At 45.7% G+C, this 12,795-nt stretch overlaps 1 protein-coding gene across 5 annotated transcripts in view; it reads right to left on the bottom strand.

Moving 5' to 3' along the window:
- The window catches only part of MTCL1 (microtubule crosslinking factor 1), a 110,567-nt gene extending 98,339 nt beyond the window's left edge, over nucleotides 1-12,228 (bottom strand). For 2 of the 5 annotated variants that reach the window (XM_072852728.1, XM_072852729.1), the window contains exons 1-2: nucleotides 11,732-12,228; nucleotides 138-362 (exon numbers count right to left, since the gene is read on the bottom strand). In XM_072852728.1, coding sequence (XP_072708829.1) covers nucleotides 138-335 — 198 coding nt within the window. In that variant the 5' untranslated portion in view covers nucleotides 336-362; nucleotides 11,732-12,228. The remainder of the gene's footprint in view (nucleotides 1-137; nucleotides 363-11,731) is intronic. The other 3 variants (XM_072852731.1, XM_072852732.1, XM_072852730.1) reach the window with 2 other exon arrangements.
- Nucleotides 12,229-12,795: the final 567 nt, after the last annotated feature.

Genomic DNA, 12,795 nt, shown 5'->3' with positions numbered 1-12,795 from the left:
TCTCCACCACAGAAGAAGGAAATTGGTTCTGACGTTTGGAGAACTACTGCCTGTTTCATGTGTCACCCTCCCTTCCATTGCAGGGAGCCAAATCCCCGTCTGCTCTCTTTTGCTGTGAATATACATCTCTCACCCACCTTTAAATCTTGTTCCAGGCTCCTAATGAGCTCTCCATCCACATGGCCTGTTTGTGCAACTTTCAAGCTTTTCTGTTCTGCTTTCCTGAGACGATATTGCAGAATGCGGCAATTCTTGTTTGCCCGGTCCAGCTCTCGCCGGAGCTCCTGCAGCTGGTAAACATCTTCCTCTAAATAGCTGTCACGCATTTCTTCCATTTCAGCCCGAAGTTCATCCAGCTCATCCTGTGAGAAGTCAAAACAGTGCTCCATCATACCTCAAAATCTCACCCGTGGGAGCAAAATAGGAAACATGCTCACTAGGATACCATATTAATGAAGTGATACAGATTGCAACATGCAGCTCCAGAAGTCATAGGAACAGAAGTTTTATCCCAACATTGACTAATTATGCTGAACTAAATTAATGAATACTTGTTATATTTCTTACAATTGCTTTAATAACTAAAACCAGACCAGATGCTTATCAGTCTCCTGAAGCTGGTAACACCTTCATTTTACCATCTCTAATTAAAATAAAAAATGTATAATTCTTTGCCACTATCTGAACTAATTCCTTGCTTTATTTAGACTACAGTAAACCTACTTAACTAAGTACCTCAGCATCCCTGTGTGATGTGCCTTCTTGAACAACCAGCACTACCTTAAAATGAAATTGTCCCTTGAAAACTTTAATGAATCTTTACGCCAAATACCAAACTGCTCCATATGAAAATACTGTCCCATCTCAGCCTAGCACTATGCACATGCTTAATGACAGATGGGTTGGATGCAGGAGAAAGTGGGTTTCTGTTGTGTGCACACACATTTCAATAACAGGACCACATGGACAAAATAAAACCTGTGCCCGTGGGAATAACCTGGTCATTCTTTTCTGGGAATCATGAACTGTCCCAATTCCACATTATACCATGAGTGGCACATGCTCTCTAAAGTCAGATTTAAGGATTTACGGCTGAACAGGATAAGCTCTATCATTCCCATTTGTTTAATGTGAGCATGACTGAAGCTCCAGAGCTAAAACTCTTATAAAGGTCTTCCAAGCACAGGGGTACAAGCCATTAAACTACTGTGTGAGAGGAAAACTATGACTCTACTAACATTGAACAAAGTGGGGAAAAAAATCAAGAAAAAGAGCCAGGAGGAGAATATTTGAAATGAACTCTTAATTTTTAAATGGTTTTCTTTAAAATTGCATTTGATATTTTAAAGACCAATTTTTCTGTGGAAAACATAGCTTAAGAAAGATTCAAGGAGAACTTGCACCAGGGCTAGCTGCACTGTCACCTCACTTCAGATCTCTAAATGACACTTGAAATACCAAGGATGGCTGGAGACTATTTCACACTTGTATCGGGTGGAGGAGACACTGCTATGGAGTTAGCTCCCTTGACAAAGTCCCGCCTGCCCCAGGCTGGACCATCCCTGTCCAGTCCCTCCATGAACATGTTTGCCTACATCCCCCTGGTAGTTCTCTCAACCATTCCCCCTTCCCATGGCCTAACTGAATGGAAGGTCGTGTTTTTCCCTGTATTCATCTTGCTCCACTGGAGCTTTAATAACAAATGAGGGACAGATCTTGTCTCTGAGCACAGTCCTGACCAAAGGAAGACACGTTGAACTTCTTTAGCCTGGTTAGTTATGTTAGAATTATACCGTTACTCCTACCAAAATCCCATCCACATATAAGAACTCCAGTATTTATACAGCTATGTTTTAACTTCAGCTAGTTGAGCCAGCAGAAGTTAAATTTTGGGTAAGCACAAGGCTGGTTATTTCCAACATGACCACTTTGGGCTCAGCAGCGAGGCTTTGCTCCACCAGTACAGCCCTCCCAGGGCTCTACACAGTTCTCCCTAGATGCTCAGAAAGGACAGACTGGTTTTCTCACAAGCCCACTATCGCTATACATTCTCAATATATTCAGATTTCTGCTGTAGGGGCATCCTGTCCCACAATCTCCCTGGGACAGCTGCAGGAGTAGGGTATTTGTGTGGATGGAGAAGCTCAAGGGTTACTCCACAGTGAGCTGGGTCATGCTCGCACCATACACTGTCTGAAAAGGAATAGTACAAGCACAGTAACAGAAGTTACCCTTGCAGCAATGACATCCTCAGAAGCTGCAAATACATTAATTAACCACAAACAGCAGACTGCGAGGAAGCAAATGAGCTCTGCAGACCAAACCCAGCAGGATTCTTTAAAAACATTTTATGGTTCGGGCCCTATCTACTCCTCCTCAGGGTATAGCCAAATACTCTGGCCAGTTTGTAGTCAACACACCGGTAAAGTTTTGATAAATGATTGATATTTTTAAAAAAGAAAAACATAGCAACCTATGCTTGAGTGAATTGCGGAGGAGACCTGTTTTACTTTTTAATGTACACACTTTTTCACTTTGCTGCACATTTATGGACACTTTCAAGAGGTAAAGTAAAAGTTTACCCAGTAATGACAGAGATGCAGAAGAAAATGTCAAGGTTTTAGAAACTGGTTAGAGAGTAGCAGTGGTTTTTGAGCCTAAGAAAAGGAGTACACTTTTGTGTTACCAGTTGATTGACTAGGTATTTTGGCTAAGGGACTCATACCAAAAGTACAGTCTTTACCTGTCGGAGCTAATACAGCCCTCTGGGATGAACAGGACCAGAGTTATTGCCTAGGGCTGTCTGTAGACTCAGGAGCTGAATCTACCTCAAGTAGATTTAAGTTCAATTAACTTTGTAATATCATCTTCAGAATGCTAGTGTTAGATTAATAATTTGGTTGTAAATTAGAATTTTGAAACACAAATCCACAATAGAGGAAAACATCTGTCATCAGATGGGATCTGGTTTATAATCTGATGTTTCTATTTAAGAACTAAGCAACGGCTTTCATGTATTAAGTGGCCTAAGAGCAATTATAATGTTATTGCTCACCTCTTAAACTTCCTTCTCATCTATATCAGGTTTTGGAATTAGTAAACCTGGTTGGTTTCTAAAGACAAATAATCCACAATATTTGACTTCATAGCATTTATTACAACCAAATTTGGAAAGTGAAACTCACATCATTTTAAACAACCCAATCCGTGAAACAGTCATCCCATTGAAACTGAATATTCCCAAATCCTCTCAGTGGGCATGGGAGCTCTCCCAGCCTGAAGAGTCACTCTGTTTCTGTTGGAGACTTGAATCCAGTGTCTTTCCTCCCACCAAAGAAGTTCCCCAAAGAGCTGCAGACATTGGCATGAGCTATATTTCAGGAGATAGATAGGCCTGTCTTTTACATCTGGGAAAACTGAAGTTTTCTCAATCTCCCTTAACAGCACAACTCTGACTTTGCAAGTCTGTGATTTTTTTTTGTTATGCTTGCCTCTGGTTTTGGTTATAAATACAAAGTTTGCTTTTCTCTAGTGTAATTTTGCAGATAAACTAAAATTTAGGATACAATCAAGAAAGCTGTACTTTAAAACCTCGCACAGTTCTGCTCTCAGATTTTTTTTACTGAATTGAGCTTCTTTTCCACACTTAATTTTTCTTCTACTCCCCAAACTTTCATATAGAAATCAAGCTGTGTCCCGGTCCCTTGTATTTAGGAATACAGCGTCCTTTGGACGAGCTTTAGAACACGGCAACATACATGCAAACACAATGAGGGCACAAACAATTTTGACCGTATAAGGAGCAGAAACCTCACCATACGGGCTGCACGCAGCGCCAGCCCGCTTTCTGCTCTATTGCTGCAGTGCCTGGGGCTTGGACCTGCATAGTCTGTCCAGCCCAGGGAGGAAAAACCCAAATGGGACAGATTAAATCTTTTTGGTTAGCAAGATGAAGTCCTATTTTTATATATTAAAAATATACATACAGAAGCATGTCACCTCTGAAACATCAAAATATAGGAAAATGATATGTGGTTCAGATATTGTATGACAGCACACAATTATGGACGCTGGGACAATCTTTTACTAGTTACAGTAAAGACATAATCTTGCTCTCGATACAGGCCACAAAACCACTGGCAAGGGTGTAGATGCTTCCAGTTCATAACAGCTTATTCTCCTTGGTAGGTACTTGTGATTCTGCCGTAGATGCTGGAACCTTGAGTTAGCATCTCCTAAGTCGGAGCTGTTACGATTACACCTACAAAACCAGGACAGCTTAAACTCCTCTTCTAAAGTGATGCATGCACACAAAACAGAGGAAGCTAAGTTAAAGACCCAGGGAAGTGGAAATTACAACTGAAACTATGACGATCCTAGCTACGAAACTGGCAAACCTACTGCTTTGAAGGAAAACATGTCAATCATTAGTGAAATCAAAGGTAAATGCAGCAAAGCCAGAACCTTAAAAATCCCAAACTCTGTAGTTCACAAAAAAGATGCTTTGGCTACAAGGCAGTGGGAAATAATAGGTAAACCCAATCCCTCACTTCATTAAAATGTATTGTTCTTATTACTATTATTATTTTGAGTGAGAATTAAAGCTCTTTCTCTCAGGAGGTATTGAGCTTCATAGCGTGGACTTTAATATTGTAAAACTGAAGAAAGAGATCAGACTAGGCACATAAAAGTAATTAAAACAAACAAGTAAGAAAGTGGCCATCCCTCTTTGTGCGTCTAAAAAATGGAGAGCCTGCTCCCTCCCTTAAAAAGGGAGGACCTGCTCCAGCATCCCAAAGTGGCAATTGAAATTGGGAGGTTAAGTGCTGGCGTAAGAAGCTTCACTTTGCTGTACATCCCTGTAGGGGATGAGAGCCTCCTCTTGATCCCTTTTAATTTAATGATAATTACGTTATTACTTTCAGTAAGAACAGCACCAGGCAGAGAGTCCTGGAAAAAAGAATATTGTTCAGGAAAAAGCTAAACTGCTTTTCTTTCCCGATGTCACTCTGGTCATCAGAAAGAACAAATGGAAGCGTGGGAAAGAAAATAACTTTCTAACTGGCAGCTCTTCCCAAATTTGCAGTAGAAATCCAAGTTGCTCCTCCTCCTGAGTCTAACCACTTACAATTTCAGGTACTTGGCCCAAATGACTTCCTAAAGGCCAGTTATTTGGGGTCTAATAGGGATCACTCATCTGAGATTCACCGGGTGGCTGTATGAACACAGGGCCACACTTAAATAGCTGGTCCATTTTCAGGATTCCCCTAGACTTCAGTGCAAAAGCAACAGAATTAGGATTCACTGTTTCCCTGTCAGTCTACCAAGCCAAGGTGAATTGGCTGAAAGGGGAAAGCCTGTGTGCAGTTTCCATTGCTGCGTAGGCCAAATACATACTGATGGTGTAATTTCACATCTGTACTGTGCAAATTGAAGACTTGCCTGTCAGAAGAGAAGCCATTATCTCATTAATACCTTTACTGATGTCATGCTTGTTTATTATTGATTTAATTTATAATGAAGTATAATTAAGGGTAAATTATAGGAATATGCCTTGTTTAGGATTCTTAAAAAAAAAAAAAAAAGAGAGAGAGAGAAAAAGAGTCAGGCCATGCAGCTATTACAATAAGTAACCCATACTCCTGTGAGTCATTCCCACCGAAACGACCAGGAATACTTGTACAACTGATGGCCTGTGTCTACCCGGCCAGTCTGGTTGAGATCCGTAATGAGGTTTGAAAGTAAATTTTCCAATCATCCCCACCGACTGCGGACTCATTCAGCCCACAGAGCACGCAAGAACCAGGTTCCTTCTGAAATAGAATAAACAGAGACCTACGCTCCAAGGGTGCACCAAATGTGCTCCGTTACTCTTGAGTCCTCTGGACAACTGTAAAACACAGGCACGATGGGGATGTTTCATTCAAGGGGCCAGACCAAATACAGCCCAAACTGCATATAAAGACAGAGGTAGGGGCATCAGCACCAGCTGCATCTAGGCCAGCCTGCCGATCTACCCTCACTGAGCTGAATTACTGGCTAATACAGAAAAAGCTCTTAACTCAGAGCGTGAATAGAGACTGAAAACTGGAACCCAACCATGAGTCAAAAAGAAAAAAGGAATTTTGGAACTTACTATTAGGGAGAAATTACATGCAGAAAATAGCATAAAAGATGTATGGATACTGAATTCATTACTCTGCATTTACAGTTATGTATATTAGCAAACTGAAAGTCTTTAGGCTCCAGTGAATTAGAATGCATCAGTGTCCAGAAGTTATATACTAACTTGAAAACATCTGCAAACTAGGAAGACAAAAACGTACAAAACCAATAAACTGTACAGTGTTTAAAGAAAATGCAAATGAAGTATGAAAGTCAATTGTCCATGTAAAAAATGTAAGTATTTATTAAGTTAGCCAAAAGTCATATTTTTAGATTATGCCAGTACTATTTTCTAAATAGAAGGTTATTTGATATACATTAAATCAAATGAGGGGAGAGTGAGGAAGGAAGGAGGGGCGGAAATTATAGTGGGTAGCTGCTATTGCGCTGACGAACCCAGAGCTTCTAGAAAGTCCTTGATAAATCTAAGATTCATAAACTGTGATTTTACGTAATCTCTGTTTTTGTATTTTAAATACCTCAAACTGTCTGTATGTAGGAGATGCTGCTGCTGCTAAGGAATAAACACATCCCCCATATCACTTTACAGCAGAAGTGCAGCAGGGATAAACATGCTTTAAAAGGCTTTGGTTGGGAAGAAAGCAACAACTATTATTTTTGCCTCTTGCAAAACATGTTAATGAACCTAAAGTCCCTGGGCCCCTGATATTGTTGTCTAGCTCTCAAACCAAACTACTTTACCAGTCATGCACTGATCTGATGTTGTCGAAGCTTGTGCACAAAACAAGATGAAAACTGAAAAATCGTAGGACCGTGAGCACCTGTTGACTTCAGGGCTGGTTTAAGTTTGCAGGATCCGAGAGCGAGAGCAGCATCTGGCAGCTTTTCTGCTTCATTCAAGCATTAGCCCCGGTATTGTTTCAACACACTTCCTCGACTGGGGCGACTGAAGCTGTTCGAGCAGTCATCTGGCTGGTGCAACATTGGTATCATCTATTGAGGGCCATCAAGGGAAACTATTGCCTGGTGCATCACACAGCTAATCCCCTCCAGGCAGCGCAGGGGTTGATGGGGACACAGCTGGGGCTAACAAGGCACACGGCCTTGCTATTCTTCCCCAAAGTGACATCCCCCTCCGACAGCTGACCGTCCCTCCAGCCGAGCGTGGCCACGTGGGTTTTGTGCCCTGGGCAGGGTTATCGCCTCTGTTCTCTTCGGGACCGCCAGTCACCAGGTGGGAAAAGCAGCATGTCAACCAGAGATGGGGGACGAGCTTTGTTTTGCTAACCCCAGTAACCCTCACTAAACGGAAAAAAATAGGTCCCATCGGTTTGCATCTTTTTTGCTCTGCAAAACCCTTTGACATAGACAACTCCCTGCAGGTTAATAAAGGAAATGGTTGTATTACTCCTCATGAGTTCATCCCAAGCCTACGGATGTGAAGATCTACAGTTTCAAGGGAGCTGAGAAATACAATGTAACCTCATATGACACACACTGTGATTTTAAACAAAAATGAACATCCTTTAGATGTATCAGAGTAGAATAAGGGGCCTGGAGTGGCCCCTTATTCAATTTATATCCAGCATATGTCTCAGATAAAAATTAATATAGAAAGAATAAAGACAATGCAAGATAAACAAGATGATTCTCTAATAAATCCAAGATAGTTTAGAATATATTTTTGTCCTAGTCCACACTATAGCACCATTTCTGGCATATTGAACTTCAACCAACACACGCACAAAGAGAAGGCCCAGTAAAGCAAAGCAGAGCAAGCATCAGTTTTGTTTTAAGGGCTGTATGAAGTGTTATGCCTCATGTAGGAGGCTGCTTTCACACTGTGGCCATGAAGGATGTAAAAAGAAAAGGGGCATGTGTCACGGCTAAAATACCACTGCTGTTTCTGCTAGCACGTTTATTTAATTAAAGCAGTCTGAATTAAACTTTGGCCAAGATAAAGCAAGAACATTTTTCATGGCTAAAATTTGGGTCCTCTTCCTTAGGATCCCTCATCCTTTAGAGGGCTCTACACCACAAAGAGCTTCTTTCAAAGTTTCCCAAGGACTTGCATAGCGCATGACGCTTCTCCCCGTGCTGGACACTTTAAAGTAATCCTGAAAAACAACACTTGTGTGGGCAGTATTTTGCTATTACTATCAGGACTGGCTAGCAATAACTAAAACTTTACCTTCTGCTAGCACTTACTGATGACCTCCTGGCTCCACGGAGTCAGGCACCACGACATAATTTCTCTCTTACACATCAACAAATAAATGATACCTTTTAAATGCTGCTATAGTATTACAGTCTTCCCCCATAGGTAGCTGAAATAAGGTTATGCAAGAAATACATGAAACTGAAATCAATGATGAAACTTCACAGAGGTAGGAGAAGAGACACTTCCCAATGTAAACACTTCTCCTCAGCCACTTCACCTACAGGCTTAACTTTATGGATAGTTGGCCACTGCTGGAGCCAAAGTCTCATCTAGGGTAAAATCACAGTCCCTGGAAATACATAAGGTGGTAACTTGCTATCAGGTTGAAGTCTGGCTCACAGTATATGAACTCTGAGATGTTTGCAGCACCAAGAGTTTGTTCTGCAAAGGCTTCTATGGAGCACTCTGGGAGAGTTTCTAGCACTTCTTGAGTAGAAATAAAAACAAATGACTGTTTTGTTTTTTCTGGTAGCCCTTTAATCTCCAGTAATCTTTATCACTAAGTCTATGTATATGTATATATATATACACACACTATCTTCTATAACCTATGTTCCAGCCACATGAAAGACCTTCCTATATGAATAATAAATTTCCCTAAAACAGGCTTTAAAATTATGCACACTTACTGTTGCACTCCAGCTGCAGGGAGGGATAAAGAGGAGTAAAAACTACAAAATTCGGCATATGGCCATGCTCAGGAAATTAACAGTTTCTTCTGGGATTTATCTAATCATTCGTCTATTTACAGCTGACAGCTTCCCCGTTATCCCTTAGCCCCCTCCAGCTAAAGGAGAAACACAGCTTGCTCCAATACCAACCAAGAGAACTGCATTGTAAAAAACACGAGGAACAAACCCACAAGTAAACAACTCAGGCAATGCTGTGGTTTTAATTTGCAGAAGGTTTTTATAGGTTTCCCTAGGAAAGGAAAATGAAGTTTGGGAATGCTCCTGATAACTTTTGTGCCACTGGGCTGTTTCCAACCATTTCGAGAGAAGAGCAGAACTGCTAAGACTTCATGCACCCAGGTGGCCAAGGAGAGCAGACAGACCATGTACCTATTCCCCTCAAAGGAGGCGACAGTGTGAGCTTGTGGCTTTCCAGGCACCAGGACATCCCCACTGGAAGTCAGCTGGGACACTGAGCCCCAGGAAACCAGTCTGTATTATCCTACTGGTCTCAGAAATACTTGTAGCCTGAAAAAGTCATAGTCCAAACCAAAGAAGGGACACAAGTGCTGCAGATGATGAGGACATCAAGGTGAAAGACCTGAAGACGCTGTTGCACAGGGTGAGAAGTTTGAAATTATGTAGAATAAAGTTATTTACCTAGGACTTGCCAATGTCAATCAGGTCCCATGATAAGAAAGTCCCTCAGGTGGAACACCCTAACAGTGGTCGGCCCTAGACGATTCAGACAAACTCTTTTTTTCAGTTTCCCATAGTTAAAAATTACTTTCAGTATGAAACAAGAGGCTTAACACATCCTTCATAAAGGGTTAAAGTTTAAGTACTATAGTTGTGCAAATCCTGTAAGGCAAAGAGGTGCTCCTGGGCTTCTGGCCTCCATGATTTCTAATGGCAGTGCCAGTTTACCTACTCCTAAAGCAATTCCTATTATCAATTCTGATTTCATTACATCTCCTCTTGTTTCTGGGCTGTCAGGTAAAACAGAAGCTTCTGATAAAGGTTCTCTGTGCTGCTCATCTTTTTATAGACTATTACATTTCCCTAAGACACTCTGGAGTTTTCCATCAATAAGTGCTATAAAAGCTTTGCTATGCACCAGTAATTTTTATTGGTCTAGTTCTGTATTATCCTTTTCTAGATGACCAGCAGTGCCCACAGTATTTCAGGTACACCCACTGATCTGTGTAACAGCTACAGACCTATAAACATTATATTTTCTTTGTTATTCTCTGTTCAGTTCTCACTGAAATCTAACATAATTTTTGCCTGCAGTTTCACATTGAGCAGAGATTTGCATTGCTCCTTCTCTCATGATGCTCCTGAGATAATGCAGTGCATTTAAAACCCAGAAAAGTGCATACTCAGTCCTTCTTTCCAAGTGCTTCAAATTTTCAATACTGAGATTTATTTCCCATCCCCTGCCTTAATTTTTCACTTATTCCTTAGGGGTTAAGTCTATGATTAAGTTCTGTCTGGTCTTTGCTGGGCTTGACTTAAGGTAAAAAAACTTAGTGTCATCTGAAAATTTTGCTGTATCATTGCTCGTTCCTTTTCCCAGTTCATTAAGCAGCACCAGACCCAGCAAAGAACCTTGCAGCACCCCTGCTGTTAACCTTTTGCTATGCTGAACATCGTTTCTTGTCCCTGAGCCAAAAGCCCTTAACAAGCCCAGTCTCTACCTTTACCCCCCTTCTCTCCCAAGGTTACACCCAACTCCAGTCCTTATCCGAGCAAAACTCCCATGGATTTCCATGGTCATTTTGCTTGACAACAGTGTTTCCAAAATCAGGGAACAAAGATTGTTCTCACCAGCAGCAGAGTCAAATGGTACCGTAGCTGCGGTTACATGATTATCTCAGTTTATCTTATTTATAGATCTTTATGGATGTAGCCTCTTTGCTGTGCCAAAAGATCAGATTGTAAGTGCAAGTCCAACTAAAGGTTCCCGCAGGTCAACCCAGCTCAGAGCACGCCTGAATTTAGCTTTTCTGTTTCTCCAAGGATGAATGCAGACAGATGTACTTTTCTACCTGCGCAGGGTTGCAAGGACACTTTTTATTGCTGCTCTTGTTAGTCTACTAGTACTTCACAACGAGTGGCTTCACTTCCCAGTGATAAAGTAACACAATAAACAGACAACATAATGCTGTCATCCTTTCCACAGCAAATGAGGGAACCGGTTTCTTTGGCTTTTCTTAAAGGGTGATACCGAGGAAAACAGTTCCTGGAAAGCAAGGTCTTGCTAACCGGTAGAGTGTTTGCGGTGCTTTAGAAAGAGTTGGGGTGTGCTGAGCTACCACCACGCCAACCAAGCGTAACATTGCCACAGTACACGTTGCACCAGACTTACGTTCGTCCAGCCTCCACAAATCGGGCTTTTGCAGGGAGCCGAGATCACACGCTTAAGTCCCTTAATGCCCTTAAGCCGTGCCTCGGCCCCGCTTTGCGGGGCTTTTGGCTCTCCCTGCACCTATTTCTCTCCCGCGGGTGAAATCGGGCATTTGGTCGGGCGGGGGTGGGGGGTCCCACGGGAGGTGACTTCAGGCTGCGCGAATCCACCCGCCGCCCCCAGCGCGGACCCCGCAGAGGCGGGCGGGAGGGGGCTGCGCCTCTAGCGCTGCCTCCCCCTTCCCCTCACTTCCCTTCCCGGGGCCGGGACCCGCCAAGGCCGGGCTCCGCGGGCGATGCTCACCTTGAGGTACTCGTTCTCCGAGCGCAGCTCCTCCACCTCCCGCTGCAGCTCCTCCGGGGCCGCCGCCGGCGGCTCCCCGCGGCTCGGGGCTCGCCCCCCGCCCGGGGGCGCGGGCAGCGGATCCCCGCGGGGGCCGGGGGGCGGCGGCGCTCCGCGCCCGGGGCCGGGGCCGGGGCCGGGGCCGCCGCGGGTCGGCTCGGCGGCGGCGGAGGGCTGGGCGGCGGGCGGCTCCCGCTCGCGGTCGCTGGAGCCGGTGCCGGACTCGGCGTCGCTGCTGGCGGCCGGGGCCAGGCGCTGCTCGTCGGAGAGCGGCTCGGAGGGGCAGTCGGAGAGGTCGGAGCTGCTGTCCGTGTGGCCGACGCGGGCCAGCGCCGCCGCCGCATGGCCGCTGCCCGCCGCGGAGCCCCGCTTCCCCTTCCTGCCCTTGCCGGGCGGCGGGGCCGCCTCGCCGCCGGGCTGCCGCCCCCCGCCCCGGCCGCCGGGGCCCGGCTCCGGACCGCGGGCCGCCCGCTTGGCGCAGGGGGCGGCCTTGGCGCCCGCCCTGCCGGCGGCGGTGCCGGCGGCGGCGGCCTTGCCCCCCGGGGCGGCGGGGCGGCGGGAGAGGCGGCCTGGCGCCGCCAGCAGCCCCGCGGCCGGCGGGTGGGCGCCCGGGTGCGGCGACGGGGGCGACCGGCGGGGGAGGCCGGGGGACTTGGGGGGGGCGGGCGGCGGCTTGGCGGCGGCGGCGCGGGCGTGGAGGTCCTTGAGGAAGGGTCTGGCGGGCGACGGGGCGCGGTGCAGCCTCTTCTTCTCGGCGTGCGGGTGGTGGTGGCCGGGCGAAGGCGGCGGCGGCGGCGGCGGCCGCAACGCGTCGCCGGGCCCCGGGCCGGGGCCGGGGCCGGGGCCGTTCAGCGCCTCCATGGCGCGGGCCGGGGGCGGCGGGGCGGCAGCGGCGGCCGCGGGGGCGCCCGGCGGCGGCAGGAGCGGCGGTCCCCGCGGGGCGCAGCAGCAGGACGGGCAGCCTCCTGCAGCCTCCCCGCTCGCTCTCTCATCACTTCTGCTTCTCCCAGCCACAGCCCTCACAC

The sequence above is a fragment of the Ciconia boyciana genome, chromosome 2 (assembly GCF_034638445.1).
Source record: "Ciconia boyciana chromosome 2, ASM3463844v1, whole genome shotgun sequence".
Taxonomy (NCBI): domain Eukaryota; kingdom Metazoa; phylum Chordata; class Aves; order Ciconiiformes; family Ciconiidae; genus Ciconia; species Ciconia boyciana.
This window is presented reverse-complemented; position numbering and strand designations above follow the sequence as displayed.